This window comes from Myxine glutinosa, chromosome 12 (assembly GCF_964187855.1).
Source record: "Myxine glutinosa chromosome 12, kmMyxGlut1.1, whole genome shotgun sequence".
NCBI classification, from domain to species: Eukaryota; Metazoa; Chordata; class Myxini; order Myxiniformes; family Myxinidae; genus Myxine; species Myxine glutinosa.
Genome location: NC_136272.1, coordinates 62,356,802 through 62,381,364, shown reverse-complemented (window position 1 = coordinate 62,381,364; position 24,563 = coordinate 62,356,802). Strand labels below are relative to the sequence as shown.

General features: G+C 44.9%; 2 protein-coding genes and 1 long non-coding RNA gene across 5 annotated transcripts in view; 2 read left to right on the top strand and 1 right to left on the bottom strand.

Moving 5' to 3' along the window:
- The window catches only part of LOC137437296 (uncharacterized), a 7,119-nt gene extending 5,213 nt beyond the window's left edge, over window positions 1-1,906 (bottom strand). Inside the window, exons 1-2 of the mRNA XM_068131662.2 lie at window positions 1,742-1,906; window positions 473-627 (exon numbers count right to left, since the gene is read on the bottom strand). Coding sequence (XP_067987763.1) covers window positions 473-627; window positions 1,742-1,873 — 287 coding nt within the window. The 5' untranslated portion in view covers window positions 1,874-1,906. The remainder of the gene's footprint in view (window positions 1-472; window positions 628-1,741) is intronic.
- A 728-nt stretch (window positions 1,907-2,634) lies between these two features.
- Window positions 2,635-6,604, top strand: LOC144888539 (uncharacterized). The gene is made up of 3 exons (XR_013621118.1): window positions 2,635-4,577; window positions 4,966-5,125; window positions 6,564-6,604. It is a non-coding gene; the product is annotated as an uncharacterized LOC144888539 (long non-coding RNA).
- A 2,467-nt stretch (window positions 6,605-9,071) lies between these two features.
- The window catches only part of LOC144888538 (uncharacterized), an 80,031-nt gene continuing 64,539 nt past the window's right edge, over window positions 9,072-24,563 (top strand). For all 3 annotated transcript variants that reach the window (XM_078766878.1, XM_078766880.1, XM_078766879.1), the window contains exons 1-3: window positions 9,072-9,169; window positions 10,299-10,355; window positions 12,472-12,519. The gene's annotated coding sequence lies outside the window, so the exon portion shown is untranslated. The remainder of the gene's footprint in view (window positions 9,170-10,298; window positions 10,356-12,471; window positions 12,520-24,563) is intronic.

The following is a 24,563-nucleotide window of genomic DNA, read 5'->3' as shown; positions in this document are numbered from 1 at the left end:
TCCTTCATTCCTCTTTTCTCCCACCTCTGGAACAAACTCCCTCACTCTCTTCAATCCCACTCCACCCTCCAGGTCTTAAACATCTGTTCACCACCATCTCTTATCTTCCCCCATCCAAAACCTTGATCTTTTCTACCCCCACTAATTTCACCCCAATTCCACTTTTTTGAAATACCAACTTCTGTCCTGGAAGTCCTTGGTGTCCTTGTGTTTTATACTTCTCCCACCCCTCCCCTCCCCCCCTTCCCACGCCTCCTCCCCCCAAGCCCTCTCCCTCCCACACATCTCCCTGCTCTCAAATGTTGTGTTTGTGTGCTTCCCCTTCTCTCCCCATCTTGTGTTCCGCTCCCTCTTTTTATATATTTTGTTTGTCTGGTTGATTTGTTTGTGAAGTAAATGTTAGCTCTTTCACGAGCCTCGATTCAGTATACAAAAAAAAATACAAAAAAAAAAATCTGAATGTGTTGTTTACCGGAGGTGTTTGTGAACCCGTTTAGAGATCCATCTGAGACAGTTGATGATGAAAATGGTGAAGGAGATGACAATGACTGCATGTTGAAATCTCGCCCACAGTGAGAACAATTCTCCAACTTTCATCGGGCCAAAGATGGGCCCTTCGCCAAAGATCTGTGGACACGGACACGACAAGGTTAATAAGTACGTGGCGTTCAAATGATCCAGCCCAGCGCACCACACAGTGCTGGCCTGCACAAGTCCAACACTTCACGCCCATCCAACGCGTCACATCCCAACGTCACATCCGGAAATCCCAACGTCCCCTAACACTCCCCTCTCCAAAATCAACGAATAGGTCATTTTACTGTCTTTTCAATCATATCAACAAAGAAAAACACAACAAACAAAACTTAACCTCCAACTTACCGTTTGCAATCCAATTTTAAAATGTCATTTTAGTTCAAATTTATTGATCACTGTTAGGAATCAATCACAAATTCAAAGAAGAAAGAGCAATCAGAGATTGCAAACCCTCGCCAGGATGTATTTTCAGTGTTTTTTAAGGCTTTTGTGTTAAAACAAATATGGCGGCCGAACCACGTGACCGATGAAGTCATCATTTTTTTTTTTCTAAACTAATTTATTCTGAGATTATGCTCAATAAATTTCATTTTGATCGATGAATTTTTGTACTTCTGGAATTATGACATCATAATGGAAGCACCTATGACATCATCATTAACATATTTTATTCCCCATGGAGAGTTCTTTACAATGAGCCATGTCTAAATGTTTTCTATTCAGCGCTTTCGGAGATATAGAGGTGCAAAGTCTTTCGACTTTTCCAAGATGGCGGCCAAAGCACGTGACCTATGACGTCATAATTATCATTAAAAAATTCTCCAGGTGGAGTTGCACCTATGGTGAAAATGTCCTGCCAATTGGACCAACGGTTGCAGAGAAAATCATATTTATTCTGTGCGGACAAACAAACAAACGGACTGAAATGCAATACCCTCCCTTTGGCGAGGGGTCTTCAGTAGGTGGTGTCTAAATAAAACGAGGAATCAATTATTGCCTCCACAAGGATTCGTAAATGAGATCGTTTAAACCTGACATTCTGAGCACATGCCAAATGGATCAAGCCTTTCAGTTTCACACCAGGTGTGGCTTGCTTGGAACAAGATAAAAGAGGAGGTAACATTTGTTAACACCGCAATTAAAGTGTAATTATTTATTTAATATCACAATATTTAACACTTGACCCTCCACGTTTCCCACTCACCTCATTATTTTTTGATGTCCAGACGACTCCGTGACGCACTTGGCTCACCGGAAGGATGTTTTCAAACTCAACATTCATATTTCGAGAGTTTCCAAAGAAGAAACGCACCAGCATAATGAAACACGACCACATCGTGCAACGAATCGAGAAGAACGGTCCAAATGTTCTCACAAAGGAAACAGAACAATGCACAATGAACAGTCTTTGTGACGCTGCACTGACGTCATGGGAACGGCGCATTTGCTTTAAACAACCTGCTTGGATGGTTCATTACATCGTTATGTCATCATCTCATGTAATATTATGTCATGTAATATCATTTTGTCCGTGTACAAGTCAATTATTTATTGCATTTCGTGAAAATTCGGAAGAAAACGGAAATTAAGTGAAGGAAGTGATTGAAGGGTTTGACGGATTGCTGAAAGGGCGTGGCTGCGGCTTTCGAAGGGGGCGGGGCGCCAAAATTCCTTTCATATTTGCATACATAATAAGTGGACGGCTCTTAATTGAATTTATCAGCGTTTTGTTGAATCCAAACCACGTCCGTTGTTGCACTAAAATTTGTTTTCGTATTCATCTCGTCGTCATAAACGAACCGAAAGCAGAGGTCGACTTGGAAACATCTCGTGTGAAAAGTTTAAACCAAATAAAGCGGTGGACCAGGCTCTCCTTTGTCAAACACGGCGGCCATATTGGTTCCCCCAAAAACGCACTTAACGTGTGAACGCAAGTGGAAAAGTGACACTTATCTTCTGTTTCTTTCATTGGTTTTACGAATATTCTGATTTCATACTGTGGAGAGTCAGGAGTGCATCGAAGGTGCGCTGGAGGGGGCGTGGCCAATAGGAGGAGGAGCTGAGGAGTTCCGCATTCCGGTTCCGGGTGCAGGCCGCAGCGTGGAGAGGATTGGAAGTGGACGTGCGTCCGATGTTGGATTGAATAAAACTGTTGGATCTTCCTGAATGATTCATTCTTGCTTCTTGGAGTACTTTGCGCACCAGAAACCGGCGACGAGAATGCGATTGAACTTGAATCCACCGACACCCTTTCTGCAAAACCCGGACGAGCCCTCGAAGCCTTTCACGGCCTGGACTCGTGTCTTTGATAACCACGTGCTGGCGATGCAGGAGACAACACCAGCTGGTGCGAGGAAGCGCGCACTTTTGATACATTGCTTCTACACCGAAGGTCGGAGACTCTTTGTACATTAACAGTCGCTGATAATAGCGATGAGACTGCACTTGCGGCCTTGAGGAAATTTTTTGTCCCAAGAGTTGATGTGGCAGAACGATATACATTTCGGCAGTATCCATACTTCCTGAATGTGTCTACACGCAAGGTTTCAATAATGTGTCACTGACTAAGCCAAAACTACACCTGGATAGCTACCTGAGAAACCCGATTCCCGTGCGTGGTTGCCTGCATGCCGATGTGACTGGAGAATCACTGTGCACCTGCTGAATTGCACATCGTGCGGAGCGGTACTGCCATTCTGGGCAGAGACCTGGTTGCTGCACTCGACGTGCAATTGCTGAATGGTAGCATCACCTCTCCCACCCAAAACAGGGCAAATCGAACTCCAGTAGCAAATGTTACAGGTGTCAGCAAGGAGGACACCCTGGGATGTGCAAAGGGGTTCATTCATCTCGTTAAAATACGACCCAATGTGACTCCGGTCCAGCAAAAGCTGCTCCGCTTGCCTTTCTCTGTGAGATGCTGTTTCTCAGGAGTTGAAAAAGCTCGTTAAATTGGATGTAACTGAGCCAATTGAATCTTCAGAATGGGTTTCACCAATTGTTGTGATAATGAAGAAAAACGGAGGGATTCGTCTGTGTGTGGATTCAAGAGAACCAAATAAAGCGGTGGTGATTGACGGATATCCTCTTCCGCATATGGAGGAGATGTTTGCCGAGCTGCGAGGATCCGAACAATTAAATAACATAATCGCCGCCCGGATCCGAACACTACCACTGACGACACCCAGCCGAGTCATCTCAATGGGCGTCAAGAAGTGGCCGTGAGGCCATGCACCGAAGAACGTTTGGGTAAAGAACGTTGGGGTGAGCGGGTAGCACTTGTTGATTGGAGCACGTGTGATGTCATCACAGAATGTTCAAGCACCAGGGACAAAAAAGATACGTCCTGCCATTTTTGCTCTCTTGGTTCGTGGCTTTCATCCTGCCACGGTCACAGTTTATACGCTCTTGGTTCCGACATTTATTATGGACAGTACGTTTCGCAATCGCTCTTTTGTGCTGGGTTCGTGACAGGCAGTCTCGCAGTTTATTCACTCTCTTTGGCCTGGCTACCATTGCGTACAATCGCATTTACTCTCTTCTGTCCTGGCCTTCATTACGAGCGGATGCATCCTTCTCTTTTCTCTCCTTGATGTCGGCTCGTGACGGGTGTGTTTCGTGCCATGTGCACCTGGAAAATTCGGGACGTTCGGAGCTCGGTGCAGCCGAGCGAGAAGGATGTGGGAGGAGCTCTGGCCTGTTCGCTTCGCGTCGGCGGCAGGCGGTGAAAGCGACTTCGTGCCAACTCGTGTTTTCCCGCGCAGGGACAAGGGACTGGTGAAGGCCCGGGACGGTCAAGTATCCCAAGCTGAGTACCAAGCAAACGCTGCACACCACATTTTTCTTTAATTTATTATTCCCTGTGTCTGTATTTGAGTCTGTGTGGAGGGTCCCTCGGTTAGGAATTTAGTGTCTTTTAAAAAAAAATTGTATTGCATTGATTTTTATTAAACTTGTTAATTGTTGACTTTCAATTCCTTGTCTTGTCCGTTTATTTGTGTGCGGTTCGGAAAACCAGTGACGCGTCCCCGGCCGTACAGGTAAGCTCTTGCTGCCCTCCAATACGCCACCCCCCCCCCCAATTCCTTTGGAAATGCTTATTTACTGAAGCTGGAGGGTGTGTGTGCTTTTATATCAACCATTGATCCATTTAATCAATCACAACCTATAGCATAATAAAGGATGCTTAACACTTTTGTTTTGCTTCCATCTGCATTAATGGAGTTTACATAACAACCTGGAAAAGAGTTGACTTGAAACATCATGATGTTCGGATCTCAGGGACAAGAGATTATGAACATCATCAGCTTTATTTATTTTTGTATGTAGAATGCAGAATTGTAGATTTTGCTTTATTTGTTTGATGGATGAGATCATGGTGTGCTTGTTTTATCTCGTCCTTGTTATCTTTTGTCTTGATGTGACCAGAAAGGTAGTCTGATTGAAACGCTGGAAACTCTACTCGTTGTTGAGAACCATTCCTTGGAGGGAAGTCAAATGCAACCCAGTTAGAGCTCGTGAAGAGCAGACACTCTGGATGATCTACCCTACTCTGGACATTCAATTCAAATGATGTCGGAGTTACAAGGTAGGTTGGGGGGGGGGGGGGGGGTGGCAATGTTTGCTACGATCTCCATTTGCGATCGCATACTGCGATTGCTCTTAAGATAACTGTACCAGGAAATCAAATTAAATGATAAAACACTGATCAGTAAGGAATTGGTCAACATCGGCATCGCACAAGAGCTAATACCAAATGAATTCAACTTCCTGAGAAGATACAATCTTTGCATTGATTTATTGTACACAGCATCAGTATTTCCATCAAAAGTTAGCTTGTTATCAATAAAGGTACCCAGGTATTTAAATTTGTTAACAATATCTACCTTATCACCATTTATGGTTACAGGCTCATGATTGTGACCTTTCCGAAAGTCCAAAATCATCTCTTTTGTTTTGTCCACATTCAGAGTAAGACAGAAGTCCCCACACCACTTATTCAATGTGTCAATCTCGTAGAGGTACGATACCAAGGATGATTGATCGGAAAGACAGCCAACAATGGCGATATCGTCTGCATACTTAATAAAGTTACAAACTTCTTTAAGAGCCACGCATCCATTGGTGAAGAAACTGAACAGTCGAGGTGACGATACACAGCCTTGTGGAGTAGCAGTATTCAAGATTGATAACTTTGATAAGCTACCATTCACCCTCACCTGCTAAGTAATGCTGATGCCAGATTGTATTATACAACCAGGATGTGTTGTCCTCTTTTTAGCCAATATCCAACCTCCGCGGCCCTATGTTACACCACCATTTTGCAGTTGGCGCTATGAGCATCTCAGATATTTTGTTCTTAGCAAAACCACGAGTGCAACACAATTGACCTTTTTAAAGTCCATGAAATAATATTTAAATTGAGAGATTAACTTAAACCTTTCCTGTCACTTGGGACGGGTCCTCCTCCGAGTTTATTTATAAACTTACCTGTGAGGATTATAGCTGTTAAATGCCGCGTTGCGTATGATGAGTGTGTGGTATTTTTCTACCTGGAGGGTGGTATAAGGGGTGGCAAAACATATTGTATTGTTGCACGAGTCTTGTATCTGCGCAAGATGGCCAAGGGGCCTTGTCGACAAGGAGCAAAGCTTTGTCTGTGACATTGTTCTCCTTGGTGCTATTTTCAATTGAGCTGCAGAAGGCTCGAGTGGGTTGGGGATTGGCATTCTCTCACACAGAGCTTAACCCCATGTCATTATAAAAGGTCTTTTCCATGGTCATTATTTACTTTTAACGATGTGTATATGTGCATCACGCAGAGGATTGTTGCTTTCGTGTCGTTTATTGGTAAATATCTCTTGAAGTTGCTTTTACTTTGTCATGTTTCATCATTTTCTGTTTGTATAAAAATGAACGAAAGTTTATAAATTTACTTTTTCTTATCATAAACTTTAACTTTTGACTTGTGGATACAAAAGTGACCTGAGAATGTTTAATATTTTAATGTTTTGGTTTCCTTTCAGTTCCTGAATGAAGTGACTTCAATTCCAGGCAGATGTAAGTGACTTTTCATCATCTGGTACATAAAGCTCTTTGTAACCCCTGACTCTCTCACTCACTGATAGATAATGTTTAATACCTTCGATTTGGGGTAGAAAGCTGAAATTTTGCCAACTTGCTGCAACTCAAAGCCAATATCCCAGGAAAAATCGCAATACAGTCGGAAATTTTCCATGAATGAAAATATCAGGGAATGAAAGATGGTTGCTGGAGACTCAGTATGACCACGGCAAGTGTTGTGACCCAAGACAAAGGAATACTTCGCAGAATATTGCGGTGACAATTGATATAACGGTTCTCTGGTTTGTTCCGGTTGCCCGGGACGAATCCAGCGAGTCATGTTAAAACAATCGTGACAGTCAGCCGCTTCAAAGACTCCCTGCTGGATCTGCATCTGAAGACCGCATTACCAGGCAGATTGCAGTTCCAAAAGCGGGCGATTGTGCTGCCGAGAGATGACCACAAGACTGATCTAATAAGGCCGAGGAAACCTTGATCATGTGACGCGATCTTCTCCAATAGCGAAACAACCCTTAACGGGAATTACGAGAACCACCAGATGAAGCCACCAGGACAAAGAGAATTCACCCGAGACCAAGTCAGGTTGAATGACAAGAATGGCACGGTGAGGGAACAGGATGAGCAAGTGCAAATAACAGTCGATAAGAAACAATAAATCTATCATAACTAGAACGCCACTCAGTAGAGAGCATACCTCCGCCTGGTTGGTTGCATCACTCAAAGGTGAAGAATCACTTTTTAAAATTCCACTCGCTGGATCCGGAGCTGGATCTTCACCGAAATTGAATCGATTCTTCCTTGACCCACGCACAACCTGTCCAACAAGTTTCGTCCAAATCCATCCATAACCTTTTGTGATATCCTGCTACGTATCGTTTTTGGATCTATCTCACAATGGTGAAGAATCACTTCAAAAATTAAATAATTCTCATATCCGAATCCATATTCAGATCTTCACCAAAATCGAATCGCATCGTCCTTGTCACACAACCAACCGGTCCACCAGGTTTCGTCCAAATGCGTCCACAACATTTTGAGATATCCTGCTATGTATAGTTTTCGACCATATCTCCCAATGGTGAAGAATCGCTTGAAAAATTGGAGTAGCCGGACCTGAATCCGGATCTTCACCAAAATCTAATCATTTCGTCGGTGTCACATACGCTACATCTCTGCCAAATTTCGTCTGAATCCGTCCACAAGTTTTTGAGATATTTTGTTCACAAACAGACAAACAGAGGTGAAAACTTAACCTCCATCCACCTTTGGTGGCGGAGGTAATAAGTGTGTGTGTCAGTGTGTGTGTCTGTGTGTCTCCTCCATAAATCCAAAACCATGAAAGCTGGTGGCTTTCAAATTTGCATGAAACAATTAAGGGAACTTCAAGGGAGTTCATAAATGAAAACTGTGTATTTGTGTAAACTAGTACACCCGTTCGCTACGGGAGCGGCAAGAAGGGTCATTCCTCTTTGGGGTATATAGATTACAGTCGATCTATGGTCGGGTCTCAAGAACATTGGGTGTGTGTTCATTTACTAAGTTTCTTGTGGAGAGATCGCCAAGTGGTTTAAGCATTCGAGCAAGCACTCCATTCAAAACCATTAAGGAACGGCTGGCTTGGCAAGCGCTAGCTAGCTGCTTGGTAAAAGAGCACAACCCGGGCTTCCTCCCTTTCAGTTTCGTGTTAAACAGCAGGAGCGAGTTTCAAAAGTTGTTTTCCGCTAGCTGCCTTCTCCTCTCTTTCCCTCTTCTCTCTCTTTTTCTCTCACTCCCACCCCCCTCCTCGCACCACTCCCTCCGGAGTGTATAGTGTTCTGAGAGATTGGTCTCCCCCTTCCTCGCTCCCCCACCCCTTCCTCCCTCTACACCCCCCCCCCTTTCTTAGCTCTCACCCTTCTTTTCCCCCCAACCCTCCTCGACCCATCCTCACTCTTCCCTTCCCCATCCTCGCTTTCCCACCCACCCACTTTCCCACTTTCTCTCCCTCTTCCCTATTAATATTTGCTTGTCAATAATTAGACCCCTCACCTTCGAACCGATCATACCCACCTATGAGTCAAGGAAGAATGGGAACCATGATTATCTAAAACGCCTTCAGACTCAAACCACGAGGGAAAGACAAAGCAAAATCACAAGACAAGAAATATTCTTCCTCGACTTCTCACACACATGTTCTGGTGCCGTGGCCTGATGTGAATTGTGGAGGTGCTTTTCCTGTAGAAACATAAACTAAGGGCTGATGGCCTACACAGACACGAAAAAGAACATTTATGACTGAAAACAGATGGTGGAAACATCGAATAAAGGGTCAAATGTGCATATGCAGTAGTGTGCTTCACTCTCATATGATCATGGAGATACCATGGTTTGGTAACGAGTGGTACGAAGTCCTTGGTGGATGAGCTGAGATGGTTTGTTGAAATGATCCACACAGATGTTCTCTTTTACAGGTATGTGGAATGATGAGTTAATGAATGGTGTGCACAGAACCGTCATCCTCCTACTTTGTTTGGCTGTGATCCTGCGGATCCTGGGACCCATCATCAAGGTATGGATGTAGTGAATACTGCTGTGCAAAAGTCTCAGAAAATTTGCATTTTTTCTCTTCTGATACAGAAGGAAACGGAAACTTTGTGTTCAATGCAAATAATCTTGATGAAAATAGTCTTATTGAAATATCTCGATTTAAACACAACTATCTGAAGTACCCAGCGTTGCCTGGATAAATACAATAAAACATGTGTTTAAATATTTCCTGCATCACAAATTGGGGAATGTTGGTCTTCTGCTTTCGTATGAATTACAAATTTTAGGCGTTGGAAAATGCTCTTGGACCACTTTCCCTTCTTTTTATTAATTGTATATTTTAAATACAGTTATCCTCCGCTTATCGAAGGCGTTACACACCTTTATATCCCTTCGTCATGCCAACCTTCATTACGTAGGAGCTCGTTTTACATTATTTATTGTCGGAAAATTCCACCGTTTCCTCACCGTAAATTTTCAGTCTCCGAGCAAAGTCATGTCCTTGGTATCTGGATGGTTTTAGTGCAAGTGACATGAAATATTATTATTTACCTGATAATAAAGACAGGAACACAAGAATAAAGTTAATTTAGTTTTAACACCGACCAAAAGAGTGCCTACTTCTCGGCGATCCTGTCAGCTTAATCGTCCCACACAGCTTCAATTATATTGAGATCTGGGCCTTGAGGGGGCTGTGAGTATTGTTGTATATATTAAAGGACTTTGCTTCATCTTTCTTTTGGAAATAAGTTTTAATTATGCTAGCTGAGTGCCTGGGATCATTTCGTTGCTGTAAGACAAGGTTTGGACCAACAAACATTGCACCCCTGTGGAGAGAGAGCATGATGGATGAAAATTTGTTTGTGCGTTGCACAGTCAATATACACGATGCAGTGTCTCCACAAAGTGTTGTTCTGGTTTGGTTGTAATCAAAGTTGTAATAAACAGCACCAACACGTTGTGGGCACCCTGCACTGTTGCACTTGCGGAATTCTAAACACGCCGATGAGCCGCCAGGCTGGAAGGGGATGACAGGGCACCACATCCACCCGTTATTTGGTGCTGGTGGTCAAAATTTAAGAACCGCGTGCATTGATGTGCCCTGTTTAACTTTGTTCCTGGAAATGAAAGTAATCTTCCTTTTCTTTCAGGTATACATGATGCCCACCATTGTGAAGTGGAAAGGCATACGATCAAGTCAGCAGCTGGTATGTATGATTTATACTTCCCATCACAATGTCCATTCAAATGAATGTATGAATATTTATTAAACGTTCATTATTGTTTTTAATGTGATTGTTTTTTGATGCGTTTTTAGCTCATGTGGAACGTAGTTCAGGGGGAGGTATTAGCATGGTGCGGTGTCAGTCAGTCAGGCTGTAGGTAAACACTCAGATACCAAAGTTTGTTCACGGCATGAAAAAAAATCGGGATCTAAAGGGGTCACCGGTGTTCAAAGTGGGTCCATCTTTGGCCCTCCAAAATAGTTACTTGCTCTCTTCTTTGAAACTACACACGCAATTCTGATGAAGCTTGGCCACAACTTTCATAACCCGTGATGGACTAACGTTTGTTCACAGCATTAAATAAATAGCACCGCAAAGCGGGCGTAACCCCTCAGCCTAGGCATGGTGAAAGGAAGCCGTGGCGGCTATATTAAAAATCGCAGCGCGCCCATTTTCGAAAGGAACCTTCCTCCACTCACCCCCAACACACACTGCAAACCTGGATTTAATCGGACAAGCTGTTGTGCTCGAAATTGACAGAAACCAATTTCAAGATGGCTGCCGTGGCGGCCATATTGAAAATTGCAGCGTGCCCATTTTCGAAAGGAACCTTCCTCCACTCACCCCCAACACACACTGCAAACCTGGATTTAATCGGACAAGTCGTTCTGCTCGAAATTGACGAAAACCAATTTCAAGATGGCTACCGTGGCGGCCATATTGAAAATCGCAGCGCGCCCATTTTAGAAAGGAACCTTCCTCCACTCCAGCCCAACAAACACTGCAAAAATGGATTTAATCGGACAAGCCGTTCTCCTTGAAATTGACGAAACCCAATTTCAAGATTGCTACCGTGGCGGCCATATTGAAAATCGCAGCGCGCCCATTTTCGAAAGGAACCTTCCTCCACTCCACCCCAACAAACACCTCAAAAATGGATTTAATCAGACAAGCCGTTCTCCTTGAAATTGACGAAACCCAATTTCAAGATGGCTACCGTGGCGGCCATATTGAAAATCGCAGCGCGCCCCTTTTCGAAAGGAACCTTCCTCCACTCACCCCCAACACACACTGCAAAAATGGATTTAATCGGACAAGCCGTTCTCCTTGAAATTGACGAAAAACAATTTCAAGATGGCTGCCGTGGCGGCTATAATGAAAATCGCAGCACGGCCATTTTCGAAATGAACCTTCCTCTACTCACCCCCAACACACACTGCAAAAATGGATTTAATCGGACAAGCCGTTCTCCTTGAAATTGACGAAAACCAATTTCAAGATGGCTACTGTGGCGGCCATATTGAAAATCGCAGCGCGCCCATTTTCGATAGGAACCTTCCGCCACTCACCCCCAACACACACTGTAAAAATGAATTTAATCGGACAAGCCGTTCTCCTTGAAATTGACGGTAACCAAAAGTTGACGGACGCTCGGACGACGCCCGCCCGGACGACATCCGTGACGACAATACCCCTTAGCCCATTGGGCTGAGGGGTGAAAAGGAGGGGATCTAAAGGGGGTTTGTGGGGGTAGTGGAGGTTGACCCTCCTCCTCCCCCCAAAAAATAGGTATTAGCTCTTTTCTCTGAAACTAAAAACACACAGTTGACGAAACTTGACCACAACCTTGATGTACCAATGTTTGTTCACAGCATTAAAAAAAACATCAGGGGTTTGTCCTCCAAAGGTATTTACTTTCTTCTCCGTGACATATTTTTGGGGTTGTCCACGCCTATCAGTGGTTCCCTGGTTCTGCCAGGTGAGCCCAGGGACATTACCCCTATATTTTCTTCGGCCTGGCAGTTCGTCGGGGAGGTTAGAATTCCGCAACCGTAACAGTACAGGGTGTCCACAAAGTCTTGTTTCAGTTTGGTTGTAACAACTTTTTAAAACCACAACAATACTTTGTGGACACCCTGTACTGTTACAGTCGTGGAATTCTATCCACCCTGAGGAATCGCAAAGATGGAAGGGCCAAAAGATCACCACATCCACCCTTAATTTGGTGCTGCTTGTTGGCAGTTTGAGATCCACGTGCATTCATGTGTCCTGTTCAAGTTTGTTCCTGCAAATGAAAGTAATCTTCTTTTTCCTTCAGATTAGCCACATTCAGATGTCGAAAAGCACACTATCAGGACAGCAGGCAGTACGTATGAATTATGCTTCCCATAACAATGTCCATGTAAATGATGGAATATTTATTAAACGTTCATTTAGTGTTTTTGGCATAATTGGTTCTTTGATGCATTTTTAGCTCACCTGGGACGAACTTCAGGGGAGGTCTGTATGTAAATTGTGGGATCTCCTTTTTTTCTCTCTCTTTTTTTTTGTATACAAGATCGAGGCTCGTGTAAGACGTAACATTAATGATAAAAAAAAATAAACAGACACAAGACAAAATAGAAGGAGCAGGAGAAATATGGGGAGAGAGGGGGAAGCACACAAGTATATCATTTGAGAGCAGGGACATCGGGAGATCTGTTGGAGGTAGAGGGCTTGGGGGGAGGAGGCGTGGGAAGGGGGGTGGGGTGGGAGAAGTAAAAAACACATGGACACAGCTAGGTCTTCCAGGAAAGAAGTCGGTATTTCAGAAAAGTGGATCTGGGGTGAATTAACGGGGGAAGAAAAGATCAAGGTTTTGGATGGGGGAAGATAAGAGATGCTGGTGAACAGCTGCTTTAAAGACCTGGAGGGATGAATGGGATTGAAGAGAGTGAGGGAGTTTGTTCCAGAGGCGGGAGAAAAGAGGAATGAAAGAGTGAAGGTGAGCAGAGAGTCTTGTTTTTGTAGTTTCACCAGCAGAGGGTTGCAGGCAGATCTTGTGCGACCTGCAGGAGTATTTGGGGGACAGAGCACAGAGAGAGCTGGGGGAGCAAGGCCGGAGAGGAGTCGGTAGAAGACAGAAAGACCATCAACCTGCCTGCGGTGAGTGAGTGAAAGGCCCTCGGAGTTAGCTTCATCGTGGGAGATTCCATTGATTCTGAAAGCTTTGGTTTCAACAGCGCAAAGCCAAAAATAGCTAGGTAGCCATGCTAGGAGCATGGCTTTTCCAAAACTACACGCACAACTTTGATGATACTTGACCACAACCATCAATAGCCTTGATGGATTAAAGTTTGTTCACGGCATTTAAAGAATATCAGGGTCTGAAAGGTCCATGAGGAGGCCCGCCATCTTGGTCAGCCCACTGCACCTCTCGCTGGGTTCTTAAGCCGCCATTTTGTTTCGGCCTACTGAAACGTGCCTGCCTTGAAAACACGATCGATTAATCATCACATAATTGAAGCATACTCGTACCCGACTGCAAAGCCGCAATGAGCCGGCAAAGCCAAAGCCTCTTGCCACTATTTTACCCATCACTATGGCATCAGTAGGTTAGGTAGTTGGTAGTAGGTAGGTGTAGTAGGTCCCGTACCTAGTTCAAAATGACACCATTTGCATTCTGGATGAGATTAATATTTATAAAATTTCCTTCTTGATTAATTCGGTGAATTCCGTCTCAACTTCGGATATTTCCGGCCGTGAAAAACTATCCCCTACGGCTGCGAGATTTCTAAAAAATAATTCTTCGTCAATTTTAGAATATTTAACGCCATTTTCAGCCTCCGAAACGCGGTACCAGTAATAAGCTTTTTTGAAATATTTTTTCAAATGCTCGAATCTCATTGGTTCCGGTGTTTGGTGACGATTTTCGTTGAAGATAACCAGGGCCTGTGCGGGCCCGGGGAACAAGATTGGTCTTAAATATTTTAATTACAAATTAGAGGTGCAGAAGATTGTGAATCAAAAAAAGACGGGTGAAACAAATTCCTATTGAACTTTTTATCAATTTTTTGTGACTACTTCCGCATCCGCAAGATGGCGGCCTCCATTGAGCGATTTGGTGCGTCAAAGCTTCGAAATTCTCAAAGGATTCAGCAAAATCTGGCTTTTCAACATAATACGTACGCGTTCATTCACAACACTGTTTTCGCCAGCTATCATCAAAATCTGGATTCGGATATGATGATTGGATGCTGTAGACTAAATAATGTACAAATCTGGAGTGAAATCTGACAAAATTTACCACATCGAGAGATTGGTGAATGCTTTTCAGGCTGCTTTTGCGAGCCATGGCGTTACAGTAGACAGACCTCCCGTTATGTTTTTATTCACAAGGCCGGGGAAGTTTTGTTGTGTTTATAACAGCCTTTAAAAAAAAAAATTGTTTGCTCTCAGTCGTTTCCACATTATTTGATGCGTTAAATCGATCTGTTTTTAAAATTCCTCGGCCATTTCACCAAGAAGCAATCGGCTTGCTATCGCTTGCCAAGCCAGCCGTTCCTTATCACCCATTTCGCTCGAGTGCTTCAGTCGCTTGGTGAAGGCTCCATAAATGAAGTGAGAAATGCCTGTGTACTTAATTAATTAGTGACAAGGCCGGGGAAGTTTGGGTGTGTTATAACACCCTCTTTGAATATGATTGACGAGTAGTGGGGCGGCTTAGCCCAAATATTCAAAAGAATTGTGCATTTTGTGATACAAGCACCAAATTTGGCACAAATGTACATTAATATGTTGCGAACATTTTCAGATATTGGGCCACTTGAAATTCCGTAATTTTTTTTTTCAAATTTTTTCAAATTTCGTAATTTCAAATTTTTCGGGTGACACCGTCACAATTTCGGTCTTCGAGGCCGGCCGATAGGCAAAGTGTGACCGGAAGGGACGAGGTTCTCCTGACCACGTGGCCCTCGATCTGGGAAGCGAGAGGCGTTCCATTAGTGGACGCGCCCCTCACGCCCGACTTTTGGGCGGCCCCGGCAGGCCGTTTGTTTTGACGTTCCGTGACAGGCCCCGCACCCCCACCTCCGGGCCGACCGGAAGCTTGTGCTGAGTACATCATACCTGAACAACTCAGTGAGGCAGAACACAGCAGTGCACACCAGGGTGACCCCTTCAGTGCATAAACCAATTAACCTGTCCACTGCAGGGCATATAGAAATGAAGTTATTTTCTGCATATAATAATAATATAAGTTCAGTTCTATATAACAATTTCTGTTATCACCACTACCACTACAACTACCACTACTACAAGCTTTGTCTGGAATTTTGTGGACTAACAGACAAACAGACATACAGACAAGCTGGGATCAAAACATTACCTCCTTCCACCATTGAGTGTAGAGGTAAACATCATGGAAATTATATCATGCCCTAGATTTAATTCATGCTTACCCGTGTATTTGCTTCACTGGTTCACAAGGTCTTTTGCATACATGTAATTCAGACTCTCGTCTTCATTGCTGACCACACAATGTTCGCAACATATTAATGTACATTTGTGCCAAATTTGGTGCTTGTATCACAAAATGCACAATTCTTTTGAATATTTGGGCTAAGCCGCCCCACTATATCGGCCGGCCTCGAAGACCGAAATTGTGACGGTGTCACCCGAAAAATTTGAAATTACGAAATTTGAAAAAATTTGAAAAAAAAAATTACGGAATTTCAAGTGGCCCAATATCTGAAAATGTTCGCAACATATTAATGTACATTTGTGCCAAATTTGGTGCTTGTATCACAAAATGCACAACAGGTTTGCTATGCTGCTACACTAGAGGTGAACCACCACTTAGTGAACACTATTCAGGCTGCTTTTGCAAGCCATGGCGTTATAGTAGACAGAGCTGCCTTTTTGTTTTCACGTACCCATTTTTTCATTGACTAACATTTTTTGTGCGATATAGTCACTCCACCCTCTCCCTCCCCCTGCTTCCTCGCTCCATCCTCCCTGTTTCCCTCTCCACCCTCCCTTCTTCTCACCTCCTCCCACTCCACTCCCCCCCTCCCTCCTCCCCTCCCTCGCCCTTTCCTCTCTCCCCTCCTGCTCCATCCTCTCTCCCTCCTCTCCCTCCCTTCCCGCTCGCTTTATATTCCCGTGAAGAAGCGACTCATTGTGAATAGTTTACGTTTTGTATCCCGGAGTAGACCAGAAAATCACAATACAGAATCACGTTCAATCAAAATCATCCGTCCAAAACTTTTTGAGATATCCTGCTCTGTTTCGTTTGTCGCCCGATCTCCCAATGGTGAAGAATCACTTAAAAAATTATACTGGCCGGATCCGAATCCGGATCTTCACCAAAATCTAATTATTTCGTACTTGTCACATACTCTGCCAAATTTCGTCCGAATCTGTCCATAACTTTTTGAGATATCTTGTTAACAAACAGAAAGACAAACAGACAGACAGGGGTGAAAACATAACCTCCATCCCACAAACAGAAAGACAAACAGACAGACAGGGGTGAAAACATAACCTCCATCCACCTTTGGTTGCGGAGGGAATAACCCTTCCTGCCGCTCCCATCGTGAACGCGTGTGCGAGTCAACATAAAATGAGACTTTTTCCACCTTTTTCCACCTTTACATATCGTAACCCACCACTTCCAAGTGAAAAACAAATTCTTAAAATTTCAGAAAATTAATGAAAAATAGAAAACTAGAATATCTTGGATATACATATACTAGCGGGGTCACCCGTGGGAATCCCACGGGCATGGATGTGTGTGACATTTCGACATATTGAGTTATATGCTGCACATTCATTTTTACAAAATGGTTACTGGCAAGTCATCAGATCCAGAAATGGTGTGATGAACACAATTTATTTATTTCACATAATATGTGACCCCTCACTCCTCTCCACCTGACACTCTCCTGTCTCCACCTGACACTCTCCTGTCTCCACCTGACACTCTCCTCTCTCCACCTAGCACTCCTCTCCTCTCCAAACCCTCACATCCCTCTCCTTTCCAATCCCTCACCTCTCCAATCCCTCACACTCCTCTCCTCTCCAATCCTTCACACGCCTCTCCAATCGCGCCTCACACTCCTCTCCAATCGCGCCTCACACTCCTCTCCAATCGCGCCTCAAACTCCTCTCCAATCGTGCCTCACACTCCTCTCCAATCGTGCCTCACACTCCCCTCCAATCACTCCTCTCCAATCGTGCCTCACACTCCTCTCCAATCACGCCTCACACTCCTCTCCAATCGTGCCTCACACTCCTCTCCAATCGCGCCTCACACTCCTCTCCAATCGCGCCTCACTCGCCTCTCCAATCGGCTTTCCCCGTCTCGTTTCTCTCCTTTTGCTCCCGTCTCGTTCTTTTTCTTGCTCCAAATCGGCCCGTCGGAATCGGAAATCGGCCCGTCTCGCCCGTCGGCCCGTCGGAATCGGAAATCGGCCCGTCTTGCTTTTGTGCTTGTGCGTAAATAAATTGTGTTCATGACACCATTTCTGGTGTTGGGCTAGCGGCTAGGGTGCCGGCTTAGGATCCTGGGTTCGAATCTCGGTCGATCGCCGAATTAATGCCAGGGGGGTTGACTCAGCCTGTCATCCTTCCGAGGTCGGCTAATTGAGTACCAGTTCACTGGTAATTCCCTGTTTGTCGTTGAAGGCGGCAAAAAGGGTTGGCGTCAGGAAGGGCATCCGGCCGTAAAACATTGCTTCAAAAAGGGGACAAAAAAACAACAACTACCACGGTCCCCGAAAAGGCCAACCCCCGCTTTGCGGGGAAAAATGGCCTCTAAACGGTGGTTTTTACACCATTTCTGGATCTGATGACTTGCCAGTAACCATTTTGTAAAAATGAATGTGCAGCATCTAACTCAATATGTCGAAATGTCACACACATCCATGCCCGTGGGATTCCCACGGGTGACCCCGCAAGTTTGCATTGACGTTCGTCGATGGACTCGTTCGCCCGTCTCATTCGTTTTCTTGCTGCATCCTGTTCAAGTCTGCGTTCTTCATCGATCGTCTCATTCATTTTGGAAATAGAAGTTTCCACGCAGCGCATGAATTGTCACGATCCTCAAGAGGAATTTGTCTCGTAATCATCAAATGATAAATGGCAAGTAAATTATATTGTGGAAAATTAAAGATTTCAAATAAACCTATTTAAAGTGTATTCGCACATAACTAATTTTAAAAAACGAAGAAATATCTCTCGGTAATTTCCTGAAACATATTTTACTTCCGGCTAATAATGTTGAATTAAATAAAAACGAAGAAATATATGTCGGCATCATTGTTGACGTTTTTGTGACGACTGTCATCAAACGAAAAAGTAATATATCTTAACGGAAAAGCAAAAGCGAATTTTTAATATATATCGACACGTTGCCGTCGGTGTCATGTTGGGCGGTGTATGATACACCATGACGCGATTTTTAAAAATATATCTCTGCATTTTCCCGCGTGTGTGGAATGTTCTCAATTATTGTTGACACCGAGTCCAAAACCATCGATAAAAATGAAATCATATGGTGAGTTAGATTGGAGATAAAGGCGTGAGAGAGACTCAATGGCCTTGAAGTTGAAGTTACAGGCGTTTGAGAATTCATTTCGTTCTATAAACGGCAACTTTCATTGGATTTCCTTCCCGTTTTTTTTCAACCGAGTCGAAAACTATGTTAGCGACTGTGAAAAATGAAATGATATATCGAATTTTTAATATGTATCGACACGTTGCCGTCGGTGTCATGTTAGGCGGTGTATGATACACCATGACGCGATTTTAAAAAATATATCTGCATTTTCCCGCGTGTGTGGAATGTTCTCAATTATTGCTGACACCGACTCTAAAACCATCGATAAAAATGAAATCATATGGTGAGTTAGATTGGAGATAAAGGCGTGAGAGAGACTCAATGGCCTTGAAGTTACAGGCATTTGAGAATTCATTTCGTTCTATAAACGGCTACTTTCATCGGATTTTCTTCTCGTTTTTTTTCAACCGAGTCTAAAACTATGTTAGCGACTGTGAAAAATGAAATGATATATCGAATTTAAAATAGATATCGACACATTGCCGTCGGTGTCATGTTGGGCGGTGTATGATACACCATGACGCGATTTTAAAAAATATATCTCTGCATTTTCCCGCGTGTGTGGAATGTTTGTGGAAAATTAAAGATTTCAAATAAACCTATTTAAAGTGTATGCGCACATAACTAATAAAAAAAACGAAGAAATATCTCTCGGTAATTTCCTGAAACATATTTTACTTCCGGCTAATATGTTGAATGAAATAAAAACGAAGAAATATATGTCGGCATCATTGTTGACGTTTTTGTGACGACTATCATCAAACGAAATAGTAATATATCATAACGGAAAAGCAAAAGCGAATTTTTAATATATATCGACACATTGCCGGCGGTGTCATGTTGGGCGGTGTATGATACACCATGACGCGATTTTAAAAAATATATCTCTGCATTTTCCCGCGTGTGTGGATTGTTCTCAATTATTGCTGACACCGAGTCTAAAAGTAAAACCATCGATAAAAATGAAATCATATGGTGAGTTAGATTGGAGATAAAGGCGTGAGAGAGACTCAATGGCCTTGAAGTTACAGGCCTTTGAGAATTCATTTCGTTCTATAAACGGCAACTTTCATCGGATTTTCTTCCCGTTTTTTTTCAACCGAGTCTAAAACTATGTTAGCGACTGTGAAAAATGAAATGATTTATCGAATTTGATTTGAAATAAAACTGGGGGAGAGCAAGACACCACGGGCCTACAAAACAGGACTCAAAGCTATGCGAGTTAATAAAATGGTGGATATTTGTTTATAGCCACTCCCAGAATGGGTGGAGCTACTCTGCAAACCGAGTAAGCCACACCCCGGACAGACACCCAACAGATAGACAGACAGACAGACAGAATCATCTACGGCTATTATAATATATATATATATATATATATATATATATATATATATATTGTAACGGTTTTGAGAAGTGGGTAACGAATTTGAGAAGTGTAACGGTTTTTGAGGAGTGTAACAATTTTGGAGGAAGTGTAACGAATGTAAAAAGTATGGTTTTGTTATGTGTAACACCCTCGTAATGTAAATAATGGTCGCAGCCGTCCTCCTAGTTAATTCCATGAAACGTACACGCAGGCCATGATATATCTTTTTAAATAGTGTATTTCCTTATTCTATGTAGGCTAAATATGTGTTTCCCACTAGATTGACTTTGCATTGTATCAAACAAAATAAGCGTAGGCCCTTGCAATTTCTCCAAACATCTCCGCTCTCCAAAGTTCCTTTCAAAAGGGTGCGAGTTGTGTTCAATCCCGCAAGCCGCCATTGCCCATGTGCTAATCTCGGAGAAGAAAGGCGTGTCTCCACCTCGTCATAGAGGGGAGGAGTGAGCCAGAGGGTCGCATGGCCAATCAGCACCGCGGTGAGCGACCCGGTAGGCGTGCCCTCGCAGCCGGCGGCTTGATTCCGCCCCGAGTTATAAAAGCGACTGTAAGGGACTGCTTCACGAGATGACCTGGGAGAGGAGCGAAGAGGCGACACCAAGAGGAGCGGTGAGATGCGAAACGCTCCAAGCCAAAGAGGAGAGGTACTCGGAAAGGAAACCAGCTTTGGAGAGACGCGCTGAAAGGAGGGAGACGGCTCCACCAGAAGGAGAGGTACTCGGAAAGGAAACCAGCTTTGGAGAGACGCGCTGAAAGGAGGGAGACGGCTCCACCAGAAGGAGAGGAGCAGGTGTGCCCGAGCCAGCGCGTGACGTCTAAAGCATCGGCAGCGGATACGCGACGAAGGGTTTTCCCGCCAAAAACCGCGAGGAATTGAGAGCTGCTGCCTCCGACCCTCCTCCCTCTCCAGCAATCCACCTCAAGCCCTACCTGCCTGCAATATCCCCCGAGTAAGTGTGAACGTCGTCTGTCCTACTCGTTGTCTTGGGGTTAAGTAAAATGAATAGTGTAAGTTAACGATTCGCTGTGTGACTGCTTCTTCCATCCATTGCTTGTGTGTGTATAATAAATCTGTTCTTCCTCCGTACTCTGTCTTCTTCTCTTTTCATTCTCTTTCGGTCGCTTTAGAGGTTTCCCGATTGAATATCTGCGGTGCGATCTGGTCAACGTCGGGTGGAATCGGGTTCTAATCGGGGAGTAACTGTTCGGACGCGGTAATACCAACCGCTCGGTAAAATAACATCTTTAAACCGCGTCTGCAACAATTGGTGTCAGGAGTGGGATTCGGACCTGGGACTAAATTTGTTAGGCCCAAATTTTGGAACACCAATTGTACTATTAGAGTAACAATTGGTGTCGAGGAGTGAGATCGGACCCGAAGCACGCTTAACGCGCTCAAAATTACAAGCTGCCGAAATTTATTTTGTTTTATAAAGCAAAACCCGAATTTTGAGATCGCGCCATGGACAATCAAGGCGATCGGATGTCGGTGGGGGAGATAGACGGGTTAGGGGTAACCCAGGACTTAGGGGAAGAAAGGGAGGAGGAGAGCAATGAGGTGGTTGAGGGTGTATCAGACGCACAAAATGGCGCTCTCGCGCACGAGGTTTCAGGCGCGCAAAAAGGCGCCTCGCACGAGCGCGCGGTAGCCGAGCCCGCTGTATCAGCGGGCTTTAACATGCAGCCGTTTGACATGCAGCAGTTCATGGCACAGTTTAGCGAATACATGGCACAGTCGAAGTGCGACAACGAAAAAAGAGCCAGGGAAATGGAGAAAATGGAAAACAGAATGGGGGAGCGACTAGGAAATCAAATCGGGGAATTAGACAAGAAATTTGGGAAGTTAGACAATAATTTTGAGGGGTTAGACAACGGGATAAAAGAGGTAAAGAATGGGTTAACGGGGGTGGAAAATAGAATGGCTGCCCAGGAGAATCAGTTGGAGGGGGTAAAGAATGGGTTAACGGGGGTGGAAAATAGAATGGCTGCCCAGGAGAATCAGTTAGAGGGGGTAAAAAATGGGTTAATGGGGTTAGAAAATAGGATGGAAGGCAAATTGCGGGAGATAGGGGAGCAATCCGCCCGAGGAATTAAACAAATGGGAGAGCAGATAGAGGAGGTAAAAATCGGGGTAGAAACCAAATTGGATGCTCAGAGGGATGAATTGGGACAGATGAGGGTGGCATCTACAAAAGAGATGGAGGAGATACGACGAGGGGTAAGTGAGGAGGTTTCGGGGCTACGCGAGGAGGTAAAGCGAGGTGAGAAGCGTATGGAGAAAGAAGTGAGAAATAATACGGCAAAGTTACAAGGGGGAATAGAAGATCTGACGGAGGAGGTGGAACAGCTGACGGAGGGACAAAAAGAACTAGTGGAGCAGGTTCAAAAGAACACTGCGGTACTAGGAGGGTTAAAGGCGACACAAAAAGAAATTAAAAACGAATTAATAGCGACACAGAGGCAATGTCAGATGGTACGTGAGGAACTGACAATGAGGGTGGACGAGGTGACAGAGATAATGGAGACAAAGGACCGAGAGGTGAGGATGCACATAGAGACGGTCACGGTAGCCTTAGAGGACGAACTTGAGGAGACGCACCGAGAAATAAAAGAGGTTAAACAAAAATTAGAGGAAGTGGAAGAAGAGGTGAGTGAAATTAAGAAGAGACGGACAGAAACTAAGACAGAAATCCAGGAGGAGGTAATGGAATTGGTACAAGGTCGGTGCTCAACTCATAATGTGATGCTCACTAACCAAATAAAGAGTTTGCAGGTGGCAAAGGAGGTGCGGAGACGAGGTACGGAGGTGAGTGGCAATGTATATGATGTGAGGAAAGCTTCAGTCGGCTTGGGGATTGGTTTGGATCCGGGTGTTCGTGAGAGGCCGTTGGTGAAGTGTGCGACAGGTCTGGTGTGTGAAAAAAGAGGTGTGCGAGAATGTCCGACAATGGGGTGTGTGAGGAAAAAGTGCACGCCGAGGAGTGAGTGTGCCGTCAAGAGTGAGTTGGACGTAGCGCGTGTGCGAGGGAGCACATGGAAGCGCGGTGTGGTGAGTGTTACAGAGGAAGTAACGAGAGAGTGTACACCTGTGGTGAGTGTTGCAGAGGATGTAACAAGAAAGTGTACGCCTGTGGTGAGTGTTACAGAGGGTGTAACGGGAGAGTGTGCGCAAGAGTGTGCGCGAGAAAGGTGTGTAACGGACAGGTGCATGAGGAAAGAGTGCGCTGTCGAGAGTAAGGGTGAGTGCGCGACCGAGAGTGGAGGTGAGAGTAGTGAGAGTGACACGGAGCGTGAGTTGGTTGTGGCAGGTGAGCGAGGATGTACACCTGGAATGGAAGGATGCACACCTGGAATGGTAGAGCGTGAGTGGGAATGCACGCTGGAATTGGTAGTGAGGCACGTGGTTGGGTGTGCGGGTGAGAGTACACCTGTGATTGTCACGAAGGAGGTGACCGAGAAAGGGGCGCGAAGAGGTGTGTTGGTGAGGTGTGCGAGCGACGAATGTGTGCCAAGGTGTTCGGTGGTCAGGTGTGTGACCAAGTCTGGGAGCGGAATGAGTGTACCGAGGGGTGTAAGGAAAGGTACGAGGAGCATGGGAACAGCTGGAGGTATGAGCAAGAAAGGGGTAGCGTATGCATGTAAGCAGGCAGGTGAAGCATCGACGGTAACCGGGTTAGAGGTTAGAACGACTTATAGCCGAATCGGGCCCTCGGTGCTCGTCGGGCAGCTTCGCGTGCCGCGAGGACCAGCGGGGATCCGAACCACGGCGGTTTCGAAAGAACCGCCGTACGCGATCCACGCTGTGCCTCGCTTGGAACGGCCGCGTCCGGGCTCCACTAGGCGGAGCGGGCAGCCCGATAGGAAGGGTCGTCATGGCGACCACTTTCTATTGAGACGTGCCGGCAGGTCGAGATCGGGACATTGGATGGCTCCACGCCGAAGTGGTGCGTGGGATCTCGGCCCGGGTAAGCCCCCGTCCCTGCCACGAATGCGGGACGTATCCAGCCGCTGGCACAAAACAACTCGTATTCATGGCTCGGCTGTACGAAGCCGAGCTTTAGAAGGGAATTGGCGCACCGAGAGGATGTAATAAGTAGACGGGTGATGAGGATAGTGTTTTGGCCCCGAAATTAGAAAAAAGCAAAATTTGATGATGGTATGGTGATTAGCAGTAAATGGCAAATTTTTGGTTTATTGAATTTGGACGAACAAAATTTATAGGGAGAGACCCCCGATGTGGTGGGATGGCAAATCCACCATCCCTCACAGGGTGGGGGCAAATGCGCAATAGTTTATGGGGTGGCTATGACAACCGAGCCAGGGAGGGCTTGGTTATATTGATAGGGATCTAGCGAAGATGACATTAGGTGACGTTAAGATTAGTTAGTGACTGATACCTGTAGTGGGGACGCAGGTAGATTAG